This window comes from Aptenodytes patagonicus, chromosome 1 (genome assembly GCF_965638725.1).
Source record: "Aptenodytes patagonicus chromosome 1, bAptPat1.pri.cur, whole genome shotgun sequence".
Taxonomy (NCBI): domain Eukaryota; kingdom Metazoa; phylum Chordata; class Aves; order Sphenisciformes; family Spheniscidae; genus Aptenodytes; species Aptenodytes patagonicus.
Genome location: NC_134949.1, coordinates 18,493,808 through 18,516,183, shown reverse-complemented (window position 1 = coordinate 18,516,183; position 22,376 = coordinate 18,493,808). Strand labels below are relative to the sequence as shown.

The 22,376-nt window shown below is 41.2% G+C and overlaps 1 protein-coding gene across 3 annotated transcripts in view; it reads right to left on the bottom strand.

Moving 5' to 3' along the window:
* Positions 1-9,818, bottom strand: part of TAFA5 (TAFA chemokine like family member 5) — a 537,936-nt gene extending 528,118 nt beyond the window's left edge. For all 3 annotated transcript variants that reach the window (XR_012994564.1, XM_076329083.1, XM_076329106.1), the window contains exon 1: positions 9,280-9,818. Coding sequence is in view for 2 of the 3 variants with exons in the window: in XM_076329083.1 (XP_076185198.1) it covers positions 9,280-9,391 (112 nt within the window). In the remaining variant the exon portion in view is untranslated. The remainder of the gene's footprint in view (positions 1-9,279) is intronic.
* Between the last annotated feature and the right edge of the window lie 12,558 nt (positions 9,819-22,376).

Sequence of the window (22,376 nt, the reverse complement as noted above, 5' to 3'; positions counted from 1 at the left end):
ATGATCTTAGAGGTCTTTTCCAACCTCAATGATTCTATGATTCTATGATTCTATGACAAGCCTTTGAACAAATTAAACAGGAGATAGTTCACGCAGTAGCCCTGGGGCCAGTCTGGGCAGGACAAGATGTAAAAAATGTGCTCTACACCGCAGCCGGGGAGAACGGCCCTACCTGGAGCCTCTGGCAGAAAGCACCAGGGGAGACTCGAGGTCGACCCCTAGGGTTTTGGAGTCGGGGATACAGAGGATCCGAGGCCCGCCATACTCCAGCTGAAAAAGAGATATTGGCAGCATATGAAGGGGTTCGAGCTGCTTCGGAAGCGATCAGCACTGAAGCACAGCTCCTCCTGGCACCCCGACTGAGCTGGATGTTAAGAGGGAGGGTCCCCTGTACACATCATGCAACTGATGCTACATGGAGTAAGTGGGTCGCACTGATCACACAACGGGCTCGAATAGGAAACCCCAGTCGCCCAGGAATCCTGGAAGTGATCATGGATTGGCCAGAGGGCAAAGATTTCAGAATATCGCCGGAGGAGGAGGTAACGCGTGCTGAGGAGGCCCCAATGTATAATGAACTGCCAGAAAATGAGAAGCAATATGCCCTGTTCACTGATGGGTCCTGTCATCTTGTGGGAAAGCATCGGAGGTGGAAAGCTGCTGTATGGAGTCCTATGCGACAAGTTGTAGAAACTGCTGAAGGAGAAGGTGAATCGAGACAATTTGCAGAAGTAAAGGCCATCCAGCTGGCTTTAGATGTTGCTGACCGAGAAAAGTGGCCGGTGCTCTATCGCTATACTGACTCATGGATGGTGGCAAATGCCCTGTGGGGGTGGTTGCAGCAATGGAAGCAGAGCAACTGGCAGCGCAGAGGCAAACCCATCTGGGCTGCCGCATTGTGGCAAGATACTGCTGCCCGGGTGGAGAACCTGGTTGTAAAAGTCCGTCACGTAGATGCTCACGTACTCAAGAGTCGGGCCACTGAAGAACATCAAAACAACCAGCAGGTGGATCAGGCTGCTCAGATTGAAGTGGCTCAGGTGGATCTGGACTGGCAACATAAGGGTGAATTATTTATAGCTCGGTGGGCCCATGACACCTCAGGCCACCAAGGAAGAGATGCAACATACAGATGGGCTCGTGATTGAGGGGTGGACTTGACCATGGACGCTATTGCACAGGTTATCCATGAACGTGAAACATGCGCTGCAATCAAGCAAGCCAAGCGGTTAAAGCCTCTCTGGTATGGAGTATGATGGCTGAAATACAAATATGGGGAGGCCTGGCAGATCGATTATATCACACTCCCACAAACCCGCCAAGGCAAGCGCCACGTGCTTACAATAGTGGAGGCAACCACCGGATGGCTGGAAACATATCCCGTGCCCCATGCCACTGCCCGGAACACTCTCCTGGGCCTTGAAAAGCAAGTCTTATGGCGACATGGCACCCCAGAAAGAATTGAGTCAGACAACAGGACTCATTTCCGAAACAACCTCATAGACACCTGGGCCAAAGAGCACGGCATTGAGTGGGTGTATCACATCCCCTGTCATGCACAAGCCTCTGGGGAAATTGAACGATACAATGGACTGTTAAAGACTACGCTGAGAGCAATGGGTGGTGGGACGTTTAAACATTGGGATACGCATTTAGCAAAGGCCACCTGGTTAGTCAACACTCAGGGATCTGCCAATCGAGCAGGCCCTGCCCAGTCAGAACTTTTACGTACTGTAGATGGGAATAAAGTCCCTGTAGTGCACATAAAAAATATGCTGGGGAAGACAGTCTGGGTTATTCCTGCCTCAGGCAAAGGCAAACCCATCCGTGGGATTGCTTTTGCTCAAGGACCTGGGTGCACTTGGTGGATAATGCAGGAAGATGGGGAAGTCCAATGTGTACCTCAAGGGGATTTGATTTTGGGTGAGAATAGCCAATGAATTAAATTGTATGATGTTAATTGCTATATAATACTGTATATCATCACTTCTATGGTGCCTATATGCCATATCAACAGTATTAAAGTAAGAATCACCCAGATTAATGAAGAATGAACTTTGATAAAACTGAGCAAAGTGCAGCGATGATAGAACCGGACAAGCACAGCAGTGATGGAACCAGAACTGGCTTCAGCATGCAACAATCCAACACCACACACCATCTCTCCTGCCCTGAAGGACTGTTATGACAGATGGAGCCCAAAGTCATGGACTAAATGAACTCAACAAACATTTTATAGGGATGGCCCATAGACTAAGGGAATGATATCTGTGTATATATATCAAAAGACAGGAAAGGTGGTGGTGATTAATTGGGATGTATTGGAAAGTGGGGGACATAGGCATGATGTAGATGGTATAGAATAAGGGGTGGATATTGTCCTGGTTTCAGCTGGGATAGAGTTAATTTTCTTCCTAGTAGCTGGTACAGTGCTGTGGTTTGGATTTAGCATAAGAATAATGTTGATAACACACTGAAGTTTTAGCTGTTGCTGAGTAGTGCTCACACTAGTCAAGGACTTTTCAGCTTCCCATGCCCTGCCAGCGAGAAGCTGGGAGGGGGCACAGCCAGGACAGCTGACCCAAAGTGGCCAAAGGGATATCCCATACCATATGACATCATGCTCAGTATATAAACTGGGGGGAGCTGGCTGGGGGGCGGTGACTGCTGCTCGGAAACTGGCTGGGCATCGGTTGGTGGGTGGTGAGCAATTGCATTGTGCATCACTTATTTTGTGTATTCTTTTATCACTATTATTATTATCTTTTTATGTTTTTCCCTTCCTTTTCTGTCCTATTAAACTGTCTTTATCTCAACCCACGAATTTAACTTTTTTTTTTCCGATTCTCTCCCCCACTGGGGAGAGAATTCTCTCATCCCACTGGGGGCGGGGAGTGAGCAAACGGCTGTGTAGTGTTTAGCTGCCTGCTGGGTTAAATCACAACGAGATACTTTCCTGTTATCTGAAAGCAATCAAGTGTTTGAAGAAAGGTGCCAAAAGAAGCAGTCCATCCAGAGATCAAAATAAGACACAGGCCACAAAGTCTTCAGGAGATCAGTAGATCATCACATGAATGCAAAGCCCTCTACCATTATCCTTGTGATTCCTGTACTATAGCCAAAGTATAGCCAAAGTCCTTTTATTGAAAAACATGCACAATATCTAAATAAATAAACCTCTACACCAAAAAATTGGAAAACATACTCTAAATATAGTTCATATATTTTCAAATAGTCACCGCATAATATTTTCCTATTTGCAGGGCTAACATAAAAGTATGTTCATAAAGAGATGACTTCCCAGAACATCTACAATAAGCAATTTTGTCAGCCACCTGTGCAAAAAGCAGTGTAATTTCCCTTTAAATAGAGAAAAAAAACCTAAACAAATCCCCAGTCCAACAGTGGAATGACACACCTGGTCAAATATGAGCCTAAGCATGAAAACATTCTGGTTTGAATTTAGCAACAAAGAATATGCAGACCAGGAAGACTGTGGTTAATCAATGCTGTCTAGATTTGCCTATGTATTTGACACTTCTGTATATAGTTTGGTATCCAAGTGCATTTCTGAGTTATTGACAACATTCAAGGCATACCTCTAATAAAGATTATTTGGCTTGCCAGATGCTGGACTGTCGTTTTTTCACATAATAGCCTTATGGTTAGAGCACTCACTAAGAAAGCACTAACTTGCATCTAAAACCTGAGAGGTTTCATACCCCCAGCTTCTTGCAGAGAAGAATGAGTGGGAAAATACCCACTCATAAGGCTAATCTCAGTGAAGGACTTACTACTACTTCAATGGAGTCAATAAGCAAAGAGTGAAAGATTAATGGGACCCCAGTAAAAGAAGATACAACCTAGCCCTGCTTACACACTTAGCTGGAGCAGTGGGGCTCTACTCCATGCTCCCAATGCTGTTTTCATAGTGTTTGGTAAGAACAATACAGTACATTGCATAAACAGAGAAAAAAAAGCAAGTCAAAGAGGTCTCAATCTCCCTCCTATCAACCCTGCTGAAAGACATGGAATACTCCTCTGCCACATATTTAATTGAAAATATCCATTTCTTTCTAGTTCCCGCTCCCTACCCGTTTCCCATTATGTCCATCTATATCAGGGGTTATACTTGCAATGGAAGGAAGAGTTACCAGAATTCAAATACATTTGAGAAATTGTAAATGGTGCTTAGTTAGCCTTAAAGGGTTGAATTCAACATTAAAAGCACGAAGATGACATTTCTTACATCGATGCCAATGACTTCTATGTAATACATGATCTGGACAGACTACAACATAACTGGTGAGACAATCTCAATGTCAGTTTGATATTCACATTGACAGGTAGTATGTTATAGAGGCCATTAAGTTCAAAGCACTGGTTTTAATTCAAAAAATGAACCTTCTTAAAAAGGAGCAGCTGGGATGTTATATATGTTCTTATATATATATTTTTATGTTTATATGTTATATAAAGAGACAAAATTTTAATACCTTGCTTTTCTTATTTAATGTCATAAAATCATTAGTTTTTATTTCTATACACAAACTAGACTGAAAAAAGTTTGAATAATGACAGTTGCTCTAAATGTCACATTTATTCTGTCTGCGGAGTTTTGGAAAAATGCAAGCACAGTAATTCTTGAAGAAAACATAATAAAATTACAGATCAGTTTGGATGGATTAATTTTTTTTTTTTCATTTGTAAAAACCAGAGAAAGTGATCTGAATGATACAGGATCAGTATGAGGAGCTGTAGGCCTTCATTCAGAGGTGACTTGTTTGCATCCAACATAAATCAGCAGTGACCATTTATCATCTAACAGCTGTTCAGTAGCTAATGCATGATGATATGGTAGCTCCTGTTGGAGATGTGTCCAGGTGACAGTCACAGCTAATTGTCATCCCTGCTGGCAGTCTCAAAGAGCATAAGGGAACAGTAAGACCTAGAGACCATAGTAGCCCGCGTCTTCTAGACAGAAAGTAATTCCAGAACAGGACGATGAAAAGGTGTTTCTCAAATGAGCAGTGTCCACCCAATGTACAACAGGATCTCAATTTAAGGTGAGGTCAATATAATATTTTTCATGGGAATAATCTGCATTTTGTATGGTACCATGCAAAATCTTTGAGACACTTTTGTTACTTATGCTAAGGGCTTGATTTTTCTGCTCAACAAATTCCACAGATTTAAATAATAGATTGCAGAATCAGTCATTTAATAGAACCTATCAGTATTTCATCATTACGATGTTCTTATTTTGCATTCTGCAAGCAAAAGAAATAACGAATTAGGAGAACATTTCCTCTTTCCATTTCTTATTACTGTGAAAGAACTTGCACTTACAATGCAGAACTGTAGAGTTAAGGGAAATATTTTGCATTTTGGACTTTTGAATTCTTTTTTCCTAGTACTATCACCATTTAGTCATCATAAATGCTGGGCTTCGTATTGCTCTCTTCCATATGCAATATTTAAAACAAGGTGGTGAACTTTCCAAGTACCATTCAGTTTTGATAGTTCCTTTCAAAAAACCCATTTGCTTGCCCTTAGAAGTATTACCTTAACAGAACAGCAAAACCTGTAACACCACAGGGGTCTAATGTTCTATTCCTTATGCTTACAAAACAGTATAAAATAAGGAAAGCCAAAAGCTCATAACAGCCACAACTTTGCTAAAGCTGAATCATATGTTGTTTAAAAAGCCACCATTTACATATAAAAAGCACCTCAGTATTTACAGCAAAGCCAACTGAATAAATGCACTAAGAAATAATTCTGAATCAAAACCATGTTATTTTTAGATTTCTGATGTAGCATGCAGCTTTGATGCCACAGAAAATTCCTTTAATTGACCAAACTTTCTAACATGGAAAAATGTAAATCCTAGTTACAAAAGGAGAAAAAACCAATTCAACGTACCTTCACAACATAAAAACAGTAACTTAAAATAATTCACTGTAGGTACTTCTCTCTGGTCTACCGCTGTTCATTAAACAAGTATGTTGAATGCATGTCTGGGATCCAAAAATGTCACAACTCCTCTAATTCTGAGTTGCCGTTGAAGGTGGTCACCCTCTACCAGGATAGCCTTCTGACACTGTTTTTACATTTACTGATGCTTCTGTTAAGTAAACTAACTCCTTGGTGGTCACACCAAGGACTAAAACCAGCCTATTTCTACTACTTCATTTTTGCCTTCTCCTGTTGAGAACCTACCAAATCAGACCATTTTTCTTCAGTTGGAGAATATTACATTATATTTATCACTATAGCAACTAACCTAATTGATTTGTTGCAGGCTTCTCTTTCACCATAGGATGGAGCCACTATCCCTAAGTATAATCCAAACATTTAAGAAAGAAAAAATGATCAATTTAGCATTTTACCACATCAAAGATAATATAATTTGGCTTCAGAAATTAAAGTATAAATGAAAGGCTAATGGAATGTACATATACATCCAGAACATGCTTTATAAATATGCTTATCTGTCAAGTGGAACTCAGAGTATGGTGTTTACTGGTTGCTGCCAGTAATAGGGATGACTATTGTACAACAAATACATTCCCAGAAACAAAGATTCACAAAGTAATTAGGGGAGGGGGAAGAAACATTCATAGAACTCATTCAGGAATAAGCTTTGTCAGACCAATAGATTAAAAATTAAAATAAGCAAGGTAGATCAAAAGTTGTATTTATAGTGCTAAAAAAATGGAAATATGCAAAAGTTCTGATTTTTTTTTTTGAGCTGCAAGGTTTGATGTAAATGTAGTAAAATCATACAGTGAGATAAAATCAGATAGGAGGTTCCTGTAATTACTTTAATAATGTATTCAACTATATTGGATTTTTACAGAAGTCTGCTTGATATCAGAGATTTAAGTTGGTATACTTCCACATACCTGAATATAAGGTGTGTGGAAAAATACAGAACACCTTACATTGTCAAGTTCTTTTCTTTTACTTCCTAAGAAATATGGCAAGGCTGTTATTCTTAAAACATAACTGACAACACCCCCCAGTTATGCTTTTCTTCAAAAACCAAGGCATCGGATGAAAAAAAGACTGAATAAACCCTAGATGATTTTTAAAAGAATTCATAAAATTTGCAGTACTACTTTACCTAGAAATAGCCTCACATTTTTTTCCTTAATTTTTACAGATCTTCACCCTTTCCACAGAGCAAAAGCATTTTTTGTAGTTTTTCCAATACTACCACGAGAGAAAATGTTCATGGTGCTTCATTAACATTTGGAATTGCAGCTGTCAAATCAGTGAAACATTACATAAATGGTGGAGTGTTTTGACACTGCATATTTTAAGCTGCATGGTGCTTTTCAGCACTATATGGAATGAAGAGCGTACTACATGTTTGAGGCACGCCATCCACACTGGCTGAGAGAACTAATTAGAAACCGGTCATTGAAGCACACCAGAAATTGCCTTCATATTATTGGCTAATATTTGCATTGTTCAGCATCAGTAAACAATGCAAAAATAAATAATGAACAATATATAACAATTTAAATGGACAATTTCATTCCTTAGAACAGAACATTGTCAATCCTCTCTCACTGTTGAATATAAATAATGTTTAAGGTGTCAGAGTTTACAGTTAACTCTTTCTGAGGCTATGCTGATAGAAGATATCTGCACAGGGGAACTCATATCTTCCCATAAAAGCCTGGGACCCTGCAGACATTTCTAGCACAAACTTAATGAAATATTTCCTATTACTAATATCCAGCTGAATTCCCTTTACACTTGAACTATTCATCCTGTAATATGCATTTACTGAGTCACTTATCTCCCAGTATGCACATAAATTCTTTTAAATCTCAGTATGTTGTTTAGTATACCCTCTATATTAGCACATTGAATATGGCATTACGTACAAAACGAAATTATTTAAAAGTGTGGCCTGTTTGATATGGTTTTTTATGAGAAGTGTAATGCAAAATGTGCTAAATTACAAAAAATAATTACAAATATCTTATTCTTTTTAGAATAAGCCTCTTTCACTGTTGTCAGTACGAGGAGTCCCTGTAACATGCAAAAAAGTGAATTAAAGGTTCTCTTAGCCAATTGCAATCTTGTTTCAGAAAAAAAAACACTAAAAAATGGAGAATATAATGCGGTTGGAGCGAATGGAATAGAGGGTTAAGAAATGCAGCAGGCATGCTCCTGAAAACAAGAATCCATTTCCTATTCATCATGACCTACACCTATTGCAGCTCAACAAGACAAGCCTAGTGCAAAGTCTTTTATGCTACAGCTAATGAAAGGTATACGCACTATGGGTAAATTACAGACCACATTCAGCTCAGGCTGGGAAAATACAGCGTAGATTCATTTTGGCAAAGTTGTGTAGGTTCCTCCTAATAAATTACCTATTTTTTTTATTATTGCATAGAAACTGCTTTTTCTATTATCTTTGAAAGATTCCTACTCTGGTACTACGGACTAACTTGCATTCCCCAGAAGTATGGGCATTAACTGTATTTATATTACATAACTGCTTGAAAATTACTCTTGCCGAGAGCAAAAAAACTAAGAAGAAAAAATAAAGACCTTTAAAAGTATTAATAGTCCAGGCACTTGATTCTTACAGATACCTTACCTGCAACTCAGTGTGATAAATGGACAATCTATCAAGCCTGAAAAAGAATATACAAAATTCTACCGATAACCTGTGATGAAGCTCTAAAACTGATAGCATGGGCTTACTAAACTGCTGAGGACATAATAAGGAAGTGCTGGGGTGTTCCAATGCGATTTCACAGTCAGAGAATCACATATGATCCCGGTAATGTTAAGACATCTGTCACTTGACTAAGTATATACTTCCTAAAGGAATGAACATAAGCAAAATAGCTTCTGTTCATGGAAGGTGGATGGGGGTAGGAGAGTGTGTACACAGAGGGAGCAGTCTGGGAGAGAGCTGGTAACATCTGATAATGAACAGTGAACAGCGGATCACGGTTACTACCACTAAAAAGTTTGTTCTTAGATCCAAGAGATGCCTCTGTTTGGACTGGAAATGCCACATCTACAACTAAGGACACCTCATGCTTCCGAGAAGCAGCAGTATTAAAGTGTCAGTCTGCCTGCTGTACCATGGGGGAGAGGGGGAGATGTGTCGAGGTGGCACGCCTAAGGCACAGTACCTACGCCTGCCAGCTTCAGAGCTTAGCCTTTGCCAGAAGCGTTACATCGGACAGGAAGGGCGTGGATTTACGTCCTGCAAAAGCACCAGCACAAATATGTACTTACTGCAGTAAGCGATTAGGAGACTAGCCAGGATCATGATAGCCCAGAAAGTTGAGGACATGCTTGGCAAGGCGTTGGCATCTTTCCTACTGCTTCTCCTGGGAGATGGAGCCATTGAAGCCACTTCCCCAGTGGGGGGAAAGTCAGACAGTTTCACCAGCCAGCTCTCCCCTTGACTGATGGCCTTTCTCCACGTGTAATCCCCAAGGAAGGCATCTTCCGACGACCCCACGGTTTGTCAGCAGCAACACGGTCCTGCTGCAGGAACCATCTTCCAGTCAGAAAGCCAAGGCGACTCTAAAGCGTGCACGACTTCGGCGCAGTGGCCGCAGCCAGCTTTCCTCCCGTTACTGTGGTGAGATTCACTAGCGTGGTGGGTTTTATTGTGACTCGGATGCCTGGCGTGGTGCTGAGCTTTAAAGATGTCCCACGAACGAGCCTCTTTTTATTTTTTTTTCTTTCCTTTTTTAATTTGCAGAAGTTGTTTCGCTTGTTGTCCTTTCCCCTGCCTCCTCCCCCTCCCCCGGGAGGCAGACCTCCGCAGGCAGGGGCCCGGGCCGCCGCGGTGCTAGCGCGGGGAGGCCTCCCCCGCCCGCCCGCCGCTCTAGGGCGACCCCCGCTCAGGCTGCCGCCGCCTCCCAGCCCAGGGCAGCATGGCCGCGGGGGCAGCGGTCACGGAGGGGCGAGGGCACCTCGGCGGCCACCGCCGCCCGCCCGCGGGAGACGGCTCCGCTTGGCAGCTCCGCGGGGCGAGGGCAATCCGCGCCCGAGCCCAGCACCCGCGGAGGAGCGGGGGACGGCAGTGCCCGCCAACGGCTGAGGACGGCGGCAGAGACGGACAGCCCGGCCCGCCGGGCAGAGAGCGCCCCGTCCCCCCCCTGCGAGTCCAGCCTGATCTCCCCGCCCAGCCGGTCCTGCGAGCTCGACGGGGCGGAGGCGCGAAGGGCGGCCGGATCCGCGGCGGGCGGGACACTTTACGAGGAGGGGCGGCGGCGGCAGGTCTCCTCTCCGTGCGCCGCCAGCTCCGCTCTTAGGCTCTGCCGCTAGAGCAGCGCCGGCCCTTCAAGTAAAAAGAAGGAGGAGGAGGAGGAGGAGGAGGGGGACGGCGGTCACGCCCACAGGTGAAAAGCGCACGGAGCGGCCCTTCCCCCGGCGCCGCGCCACCTGCGCGTCCCCCGCCGGAGGAGCGCGCCTGTCCCCCGGGCGCACATCGCCCCCGCACCTGCCCGCCGGCGGCGGCGGCTGGCCCCGCTCCTTGGCTCGCCTCCCCCTGTACGACACTGCGACCGGCGGGTTTAACCCTTGGCGGTGGGGAGGGAGGAGCCGCGGGGGGGACTGTCCCCGCTGCGGCTGCTCCTAGCCTTGCCGGGGGTGGGGGTCGGCGGGGGCCGTGCGGCGGGCAGGGGCCGAGGGGCGCGGGGCGTAAGGGGACGAGCCCTGTGGCTCTGCAGGGGTAGAGCCAGCTCCAGCCCCCAGCGCCTCCCCGCGGCCTTCAGCGGAGAGGCGGCGCGGAGGAGCCGCCGGGCAGGGAAGGGAAGGGGAAGGGAGCGGAGGCGGCACCCGGCCGGAGCCTCCTCCGAGAGGCTTCGGTCTTGGCTGAGACGGAGTGTCGGCAGAAGGCGAAGGGGCCCAGGGAACCTCTTCCCGCCCCCTCACCTGCACGGCGCGGCTGGAAGTCTCCATGATGTATGCTGCCTAGACACGGCCTTAGGTGTTAGTGGAAACATTCCTCCTCCTCTATTCAACTGCGGTCCTAAACAGGGACTTGGCGTGCAATTTCTGCCGCTGTAGTGGCAGGAACACATTGATGTGAAACCCAGTTTAGAGGGCTCCAGTCCACATGTGCGCCAGTAGCCTTTATGGTAATAATAAAAAACTGAAATGTTTTAAGAGAGACCAGGTAGTTGAGCTTTTCCATTGGGAATCTCCACTGCAATGTCCTCAAATTAATATTTTAAGTTCTGCAGAAGGTAGTCACGTTGCGAGTACAGGCAGGACTGGCAGACTAGAAGAGGAGCTTGGTCACAAAATGTCCCAGTTGTCTCCTCCTGTGTTTTGCTTGCATAATAAAAATACCGTGAAAAAGTAGATCCGTATTCCTTCAGTAGACTCAGGTTTGTCTGATTGTTTGCCACTTAAATATCTGGACTTAAAATTGTATATGAATGCTGCATTATTTACAAGACAGGACTGTGGTGACTTTTTTAGTACAGCTGCACTTGACTGGATACTTGGAACTAAGTTCAGTTTTGCACCATGAGGACATTGTCAATGTAGCCTCTTTGATTTCAGATCTGATTTTCTACCAGCGTGGTTTGAATCCTGAACTGGTAGGGCAGTAGGCTGATGTGTTCAAGTATGCTTCACAGAGATGGAGCTTTAACTATCATTTAGGAACAGACACAAGATCCCCTTCCAAGACATGACTTTCCTTTCCCTTACTTTCAGTGGGAATTTCTTTTCTATTAAATTTAAACACTAGAATATAGCACAACTCAAGCATTAAGAAAACATGCTAAGCTTTATTCTTCTCCCCCACATCATTTAAAAGAGCATTTTATTATTATTTTGTACTTAGAGACCAAATCTTTGTAACACCTTCTATACCTGACTTAGACACTAGATTTTCTTTGTAAGTCAATATAAATTCCATAGCTCCTTTGGTATCCTGAAGTATTAGTTCAATTTGATGTTGTAAAGTACTACTGCATAATGAGTTTTTTTAAAAAATAGGACTTTCAAATTTCCTATTCTCAGAACAAATGCAAGTAAGTATTAAGCAACAAAAATGCCTCAGCTTGATGTGCTGCTGTTCATTGCAATTCCAGGACTAACATGTCAATTAAGCAGTTTTCTGTATATATGAAAAGAAATTTGATTTCCATTACAGCTGTGAGTATTGAATGTACAGTTGAAGAATATATTTTAACTATTACTAAAAAGAAAAAGCACAAGTATCTTGACCAGAGATATATAGTATGATGTATAGATTAAGAGACTTTAAAGCCACAAGGGATAGCTGCAACAGTATATAGGCTGCTATACCTTTCAGTATAGTCCATAGAATTTTATATAGTAGATCTTACAGTTTACCCATTAAGTTGTAGTTACACAAGAGGATTTCCCTTGGAAATACATCCAGCTTTCAGTCTGAGGAGTGGGAGTCATGATTACTGTTCACCTAAATAAAGCCTGAAGCTTGATGCAGAAACTAAAGTATTGCTTTGCTAGTTCTGAAAACTGACATTGTTCACTTGAGACCAGGTCAATTCTCCTGTCGGAGAACTACTCAGTTACTCTGAAAGTAAGGTACCACTCACTGAGAACAAGGACCACTGAGCTGGGGCTTTTGTGTTTCTATCTACATCTACCTGTAATAGTTTTACATAAGGCATTTTACATGAAGAAAGATTTTCAAACATTACATTTTGATCTGATTGTCAAAGACAAAATAAGACTTAAAACTACTCTTAAAAAATTTAATTTTAGGTCACTGCTGATTTGTTCTGTAGGTATATGTTGATCCCCAGTAATGGTCTGGCTTCTGCACTGTCTTGTAGTAAAAAGTACCTCACCCTAGAGTGACACTACTCACGGAGTAAAAACCTACTCAGTGAAAAAGTGGCAGAATGTGACCTTAAATTAATTTGCTTGACATGTCCCCTTCACATTGATTTTCAAGGAAAATGTGTGAAGCCTCTGTCTTTAATGCCTCCCTCATCTCCCAAGAAATGCCCAGTATTCAGACCGTTGTGTGTGCAGAGATGTAGAAACAATGGTTAAACTCATGGACAGATGTCTGAAAGCAGACAAGAAAATAGAAACCCAAGTTAAAGGCTGTATATCAAAGTGAAATAAGCTTGTTGGAAATCAGATTTATTCCCATACAAAGACACAGATCTCTTGTTCTGCCATTGCTGTTGGCAGAGTTAATATCTACAAGGAAATTAAAATAATATTTAAGCTATTTATTAAGATAGGGTATGCCATTGCTCCAACTGAAATTACAAGCAAAATGTTTCTATTGACTAGAAACAAGCATAGTTTGAAGCCCGTTGTATGCTGTCTATGTGTCAGACAGTTTGTCCATGATGTGTATACGCGCTGCTGCTTTCTGCTAGGATGTCAGACCTGTAAAACCTTTGCAGTGATGTTGACCTCTATTACAGGTGCAGCCTACAGAGGATAAATCCTAACGTTCATTTAGCATCAAGCATGTACATGGTAGAAGGAAGGTAACATTCTTTAGATCTTTACAGAGAGACCTTCCATTCTTTTTGAGTTTGCTTATTTACTTTGGAAAGAGAAGCTTTAAGTAAGAAGTGGGTAAATTCTATGGCAGTACACTGAACGAACAGAATAATCTCTGAATGGACGTTATTGTTTAGATCTGTTAATTTTGATATAAATATGAGAAAAATAGATGTAAAAGAATAGCATCAATACAAACTTTTTTTTTACAATGTTAAAAACATGAATTACATACAAGAGCTATGTAACATCAGCTCATTTTATCTCAACAGAATTTTCAGAGGAAGAGCAGTGGAGCTTAATGCTAAGAAAGTAAGCTCTTCAACTTTATTTAACCATTTACATTTTCAACAAAGTAGTTAAAAGACTCTGTATGTCTCTATAACAATCCATAGCATCTCTTTAACAACCATAGCAGGTATCAGAAAAAATGCAAGGGAATTGCAGTTTTCTTCCATCTTCCTTGAGAGGAAGGCATCAGTGGAGACCGGTCAGGTGATACAGATTCACGGTTAAAGAAAACCAACATTTTTAGTTAGGTTTTGTGAGAAGTTTAGCTATCTTTGTATTTACTAATCTTAGGCCATGTTTGAAAAAAAGATTTAAACTAGACTCATGCCTCAATGACTTTTTTAATACCTTGTTTAGTGCCCATAATATTGACCATCTGTTTAACAGGGAAGGTTTTGCTATTGGTTTGCGTTAAGCAGAAAATTATTGCATTTGTGACAAAGAAAGAGGAAAGAAGAAAGAGAGACAGAGTGTGTAGATGCATGCTGATTTAATTGTCAAATTGTAATTTAAAGAGTGAGTTCAGTCCTTCAATAACAGAAATCATATTTGAGTCTAAATGACAGTGAACTACATATATCTGAAACTATGGGATCAGGAACTTAGTTCTCACACAGTATTTCAGTAAAAGTATTTATTTACAGAATACTTAAAAAATTCTCAGAGATAGGTTTTGATTCATGCTCATGCAACAGGCTTTTTCCAAGGTCAGTAACAGTAAGGTCCTTAAGAACTGTCCGCAATTCTGAATGCTTAGTCAAAATATATTTAGAGGGGAGCTGTTGACCATTCAGTGACCAAAGCTAAGTCATGTTGCTTTAGTGCATTATATTGTCTATGTGCCAGGTGCTCTCACCGATGAGTGCTTTTGTTGGTTATTACAAACCTATGGCTATGATGTGTTACTTACAGACTGTGCCTTTTCACTGATCATCTTTCTGTAGCAGATTCAAGCTACCAGTTAGTAGTGGTTTTTTTTCTAGTCATTATTAGTTTAGCTGAGCTTTTTTCTAACTTTAATTGCCTGCTAATGACATTATAGATATAGTTTAATATAGATATAGTTTGAAAAGCTGTATGTGTTTTTGATTTAACATGAAAGCTTTCATAAGTTATGGGAAATCCTCACCCCGTAAAACAACATACGTAAAGTTGTTCACTGACAGCTGTGTTAACCTATCCAATTATTTGCAAAGCCAAACATAAAAAAAGCAAGAGAGTGACAGGGGAAATACATTGCCAATGCAAAACATTTTTATACCTGTCTGTGTAACTGATGTGTTGTCACAACATCCACATTATCATTCTGACCAAATATTATTTATAGACTTTACACTAAAATGCAGAAAAAGCATGAAGGAGAAACACTTAAAGTTGCATTTTAATTCCATTTTGTGTCAAAGGCGAGTCTGCAGTTTTTATAAAAAATTGGCACCAATATAATATCCTATCAAAATGTTTCTGCCATTTTTTTCAAGAAATCCTAGCTATAGATGTCCAAGAGATTAAATGAACTTTTGTAAAATTACTGCATTCTCACTTAAAATATTGAGATTAAAAAAACACTTTACTGTTGATATGTAAGAAGCCCAAATATCAGAACTGGTTTGGGTTATAATAAACTACAGCTCTTTATAGCACATACTAATAAAATGTTTATTTTTATGATGTGGGTGTGTAAGATTGTTTCTTTGCAGTGAAATGCCTACAACTGATGTGGTAGATAAGTACGTTTCTGTCACTTAGCAACCTTCACTGGTTTGGAAAAAAAAATTTTGGGGGTATCTGAAATGCTATTATTGAAAGTGTCTGGAGTTTAGCAAATTACCAAATCATTCAGAAGTGAGTCATTACCTGAGCTACAGTGATGCAATATACTGGATTTGACAGCAAGAACAGAAATAACTAACTTGCATACATGGATAATTTAGGAAGGTGAGTTGAAATCAGAACATGAGACGGCAAACAAACCTGAAATAAATCCAAATATGGCAAATTCCTTTCATTACAATAAATAGATAAAGAATAAGAGGGATATGAAATCATAACTATGAGCAAATTTCTGTCTTGGAGATTACATAAATTATTAATCAGATCTGCTGTGGGTTAGGTCTAGCTTCATTTTGTGTATTCAAGTGAAAGGGACACTGAATTCAGTACCTGCTCCAAAGTGTCCACAAAAAAATGCTTTTGATACATAACCAATAACATACGGAATTCTTTTACAATAGATTTAAAGCAAGGAAAGAATAAACAACTTGTTTGGGAATTTATTCCATTTTGTCTTTTTTTGCTCTGATTCCCTTTTATTAGTTTTCCTTCAATGACATACCACAATTTGATAACTTATACATCATACAGGTGTTAAGAATGTACAGTCACAAGAGACCTCATTTTTTTTGTCCTCTCTGGTCTTTTTCAGTCCTGTATCAGGTAGTTTGCCTGCACTGAGTTCTCTAGGAGAGAGAAATCAAGGTATCCTATACATGTCTCTGTAGACACCCAGCAACTACCCATTCGAGAGAAAAAGCAGAGTCTGGCAACTGCATGATCCTGTGTTTCAGGGAGTGTGCTCGGAAGCCACCTATGGATTTACTATGTAAATCATTATTTCCTTCAATGTTTTAACACACACCAGAGAGGTAAGGGCATATGTGGCTTACTGTGTGTCTTCCTGGCATTTTCTGGAAATCTCACCACTTCTTCACAAACCTAGGAGAAGAAAGAGGTGGTATTGTCTGGAGCTAGAGTACAGGGTTATGTTCTGAGAGCTGACTTCTGTTGCTAATGAAGCCAATACATTTTCTGAGCAGCTCTTTGACAATTGTTTCAATGTCTCTTGTTGCCTTAGTTTCTGCTGGAACCAAGAATGGTTAATGTTTTTTCTGTAAAGATCTAGAGCTTTTTGATGAAAAGTTCTGTTTGAAGGTGAGGCAAGGCACAAACATTTTACAAATGTATTGTTAAGAACTCATCTCAATGATAGGGCAGTGAGTGCAGTTGTGCTCTGCCTAAGCTGGTACTTGAATTGTTAAATTCACCATACTGCAATATGGTTGATAAGTGAATAGTAGAAAATTTCCCTAGGGAAAAAAAGAATCTTGACAAACTAAGCAAAGCTGCAGATTTAAAAGCTAAAATTTTCATCTAGAGCTGATAAGACTTACTGACAGTGTGGTTTGTTTGCATTCTCCCATTTGCCAGTTCAACTATCAGCTCTTGGTAGAATTAAATGGTTTTTCTGGTATCACTGTGCTGTCTTTCAGAAAGCAGCTAACTTTGTGTAACCAGGAAATCCCTCAAACAAATCATTGCCTTCCTGAATGGAAATTAGAAACTATTGGTTTACTGTAAATCATAGTGTACGAACTGCAGCCTGTGAACCTAGTGGACTTTTTTTGAGAAGCAGACAAGCTGTCTCTTAAGTGATATGCTGAGGAGCAGACAAGGGTTGAAATTTCCAGTGGCTTTTCTGGTCAGCTGAAATGCATGGTTCGTCATCAAATACATTCTGTTTCCATCTTCTAAAATAGGATTTTGGATGTAAAGGGTATGAGAAGAAAGGGTACTAGAAGGTAGAATGGACAACAGTAAATTAACAAAAAGGAGCAATTACATTTTCTTTGGAAGGCTCCAAAGGTGGATCAGTGATCTACTAGAGATCTTTCTGGTAAAATTGTTTTTCCTTTGGGATTTTCGTCTTTGGGTGCAGATTTTGGGGGGGCAGTGGGAGGGAGGACAAGAGGTGGTGGGGTGGCAGGGAATTCTGAATTACGGAAGGGCTATTTTTTCATTAGCCAATAGACCTATTTGATTCTGAATGTGTCACCTCCATGTGCATGCTGCAAAATTATGTCCAGGCTTTGGATACAATGTTTGCCTCTCACAGAACACTATGCTCATGAAGTTCAAAAAAGGGAAGTGCAAAGTCCTACACCTGCAAAGGAATAACTCCATGCATCAGTATGGACTGGGAACCAACCGTCTGGAAAGCAGCTTTGCAGAAAAGGACCTGGGAGTCCTGGTGGATATCAAGGTGACCATGAGCCAGCAATGTGCTCTTGCAGCAAAGAAAGCTATCAGCCTCCTGGGCTGCATTAGGGAGAGCATTGCTAGCGGGTCGAGGGAGGTGATCCTTCCCCTCTACTCAGCACTGGTGAGACACGTCTGGAGTGCTGTGTCCCATGCTGGACTGCCACAAGAGGTAGTACAAGAGAGTACAAGAGAGACATGTCCATCTCTCTCTTCGGTACGAGAGAGATACAGACATACTGGACACAGTGCAGCAAAGGGCCGCAAGGGTGATTAAGGAATTAGGGCATCTGTTGTACAAGGGCAGGCTGAGAGGGCTGGCACTGTTTATCCTCAAAAAGAGAAGGATCGGGGAGGGGGATGTGTTCTTATCAATGGGTCCTGATGGGTGGAGGCAGACTCTTCTCAGTAATATACAGTGAAAGGAACAGGACGCAATAGGCATGAATTGAAATACAGGAAATTCCACTTAAACGTAAGAAAAAATATTTTACTGTGAGGGCGATCATGCACTGGAACAGGTTGCGCAGTGACATTGTGCAGTCTCCATCCTTGGAGACACTCAAAACCTGTCTGAACAAGGTCCTGAGCAGCCTGCTGTAACTGAGCCTGCTTTGAGCAGGGAGGTTGGACTAGACAATCTCCAGAGGTCTTTACCAACTTCAGCTATTCTCTAGAAAGTAATTGAATAATGTTAAATAAAAAAAAAAAATAATTAGGCAATAAAAGTTAGATGTTGTCTTGCCTCTTTTTAAGGTAATTGACTATTATCTAAGACTTTGAGTAACATTTGTGCTTTCAGACAGCATGATGAGGGCTAGGTACATCGGCACAGGATCTGAACATGAAGTCAGCAAATGGGTGCAGCTTAAGAAATAACTAGTAGATAGCCACTTGAAAATGCTGAGGACAAGGGTAACTCCTGTCCTCTCATTAGGACTCTACGTGGTTTTCTATCCACCTGGGTCTTTATCCCAGACCATACTTCTGAAGGTTGTCACCTGTAATCCTTCCTTCTAACCAAGTATTGTGTTTAGAGGAGAATGAAGTGGTGGCGATAGGACAGATGCCACACCATGTCCTCAAGGCATCCTAGTCATTACAACATTTGTTCAGGATGTATGGGAGCTCAGTTCAGTTCTCTTCTCTGCCGTGGGCAAATCTGCATCAATCAATGGTTCTATAATGGGGCACTTACAATCCCCTTGCTGAAAAGGTGTCACTGTACTTACAATAAATCAAAACTTACAGGGCAGAAGGAGAAAGTATAAAAGTGTACCTGATTCTGTAGCTAACTATTTATGTGGGTACTCACCTTGAGAGGAGACCAATCGTTTCTTGCCTGATCCCAGGATGGTTTCTGTAGTTTTAACAATGACTGTATAATGTGCTTAATTATGAAAAAGAGAGGTCATTGAAGAAGATTGATATCAGAAAAATTTTATTTATTTGGCCTTAGCTTCCATGCTTTGTCTGTGGATTGGATAATACCTAGTGTAAGTATGTAACTTTCATGGCAAATTTGGTATCACATTGCATATAATGAGATAACCCGTGGCATTGACTTTCTGACATTGAATCAGTTTCCAACCAACACATAGCTATTTTTTCTGAATAGTTACATCTAGGACAGGTTTCATTAAATGAAACAAAAATAAATCTCTTACATTAGTATTCACAACAATGTTTTCTGACAAGATCAAAGAAATGTTACAATTAATAGTTATTCACTCCTCTGAACTCTCTCTTTCTTTAGACTCACATTCTTCTTCATCCTACACAGACCAAATTTGTTTTTCTTTTATTAACATAGACACTTAATTAGGAAAGTGAGGTTACTGGAAATAATAATTTTCTTACAAAAAATAATTTTCAGCTGTCCAAAACTTGTTTGCCTTCTCCCCTACAGCTTCATTTTTTATCCTTCAAAATCTACAAGTTTCAAAATGAGAAGTCAGATGCTTCTTCACTGCATTTGGGATTATTACAGTCCAAATTAAGCAGTGTTGTGTAGTGTTTATGCGTAGCACTTCTGCATATAAACTGTACTTGCATATAAACTACACTTGCTCATTACACAGCACCCATACCTAGTGCTGGAACCTCCATGGGGAGCGGGGACATGGACATGCTGTGCTCTGCCACACCTGTGGCCCTGCACCACTGGTGCCAGCCCTAATGGGGACTCCCCCACCTCTGCCTCACCTTGGCAGGGTCCTGGGTTTTCAGAGCAGGACTTGGTGGGGATGAAGGGTGGGGACCTGGCATGGCGGCAGAAAGGGATGGCAGAGTCAACTGCCTGTGGATCCTGTGGATGTTGTGGTGGCAGCTGGCTGGCTGGATGTAGGAAGCTGTGGAAGACTATCCTTTGTGAATCTCGCCCAGAGGGGTTGTAGAGTTCTCTGCCTGTGGAGATACTCGAAACTCAATTGGACATGGTCCTGGGCAACCTGCTGTAGCTTACCCTGCTTGAGCAGAGGGCTTGGACTAGATGCTCTGGAGAGGTCCCTTCCAGCCTAAAGCTGTGATCCTGTGATTCTGTGAATAAACAGCGTTATCTATCTTCATTATAGAAATGTATATTGTATCATATTGAAACATGTTGAATATACAGCAGTGTAAGCAGGAAGACAGAATGTCTCAGCTATGCATGTTAACTTGTCATAGACAGATTTGATTCACAAGGCTTTAATAAGTGGTAATTCCCCAAGTGTTCAGCTTATTAGAACTGGTTCATCAGTACCCTAGAAAGGCCTCTATGCCTAGGGCAGCTTGGTTCTGTCTCCTGTTGGGCACACTAACAAAAGGCTGGGAATACTGGTTTTGCGGGTCTCTTTGAGACATCACTTTGTTGCTCCCCTATGGAGCTTCATTGCCTCCATCGTACCAATATCCTGCAATATTATCTCCAGTTGAACAGAACTGTTTTGTGTTTGGAATAGGGTGAGCCACTGTTAATCCAATTTTAGGTACTGGACTGAAAAAATGAAGTGTAAAATTTTAAAAATAATTGAGCTGGCCTTGTCTTAAAATGAGGAAACAATATACTTGTTTACAAGAACACTAGTGAATATTTTAATTCATTTTTATTCTTGTGCTGAGGTTAACAGGATGATAAAAATGGAACCCAAACACATTTCTGTGTCATCATGAATTAAGGCAATCAGAATTCCTTGACAAGTTGCCAGCCCTCATCATTAGGGGCTCCTCTGATGCTTATTCCACAATGGATTTTTAAATCTCATCAGCTGTGTGAGCCATCTTTGTCAGGCAAGAAGAACATTAACAATGTCTTTATTTATTATCTGGACATCGCATGAAACTAACATGACACCTCAAGTCTGTAGTGAATGTCTGTATGTCCGTAGACTCTTTCAAACACGCTTAGTGTTGGCATCTGGTATGACACAAACTTTCAGTTATCTGTGTTGCTTAAAATTGTACAGAACGGTTTCCCCATCCCCCCAAAAAAACACCTGCTATAACCAGAACGCCCTATCACACACAAAAATCTCTGTGCTTTATGTCAGATCTACACAATATTTTAAGCAAGTCATAAGAAGCATTGGCTTTGAGAACAGATTGAGTAATTATCTTCCATATTTTAAAATGCTGTTCTGAGAAGTTTTGAGGTATGAGAACTGTACAGTTTTTGACTGATCTGGTTGTTCTTCAAACTTCAGAAGTGATAAAAATTGGAGATAAAGGAACTTTTTTGGACAGGACATTTCAATGATGTCTTCATAGGTGATTCCTCCTGCCTTATGATTAACTGTGCTGCTGGGTGAAGATTTTCTACACAGTATTCTTTCCTTTCTCTCTTGTCGGTTTTAGTTCCAATATAATTTTAAGAGATACCTTTTGAATCATTAGACTTTCCACCTAATTGCAAAGCTATTACAGGCTTAATATGGCAAGAGCTGAGCCTATCAAGGCATACACTTCTTTTAGTTTAATTGCAGTCCATCCACCTTAGCTTCTTTCTAAGCTACTTTTAAACTTAGATAACATTCTTCACGAGATGTCCCATAAACTAAAATGTCATTCTCAGAAACTGTGATACTTTCCAAATGTTGCAGAATCATACACGTTTTTCTAAGGTGATTCTGATGCCAAATGGGAAGCAAAAGAGTAGGTATCTTTTAAACAATCTCATAATAAGTTGTCATCTTGTCTCTTTCGGGAAGATCTAGTGAGAATAATTTTAACAAAACATTTTTCATCAGAAAATGTTGACATGGTGAAACCAAAGCTTTTCACAGAAATGTGTATCTTTTCAATAAAAGTTTCATAATGATTTTTTTTTCAGGTCCAGGATAGAATTTCTAATTAAATCCTGACAAATCGAGATATACCTACCTCTGTGGTCAGGGCAAGTTAGGAGACCTAGGTTTAAATCTCTTACTTTGAGCTGCAGCAGGTAACTGAACCTGGGCCTAGCACTTTAAAAGTGACTGTCCTCAGTGCTTGAATGCTGTTTTTTTGGGGTAAATCTCTTTCAGTCTCCCTTAATATCTCTCGAGAAC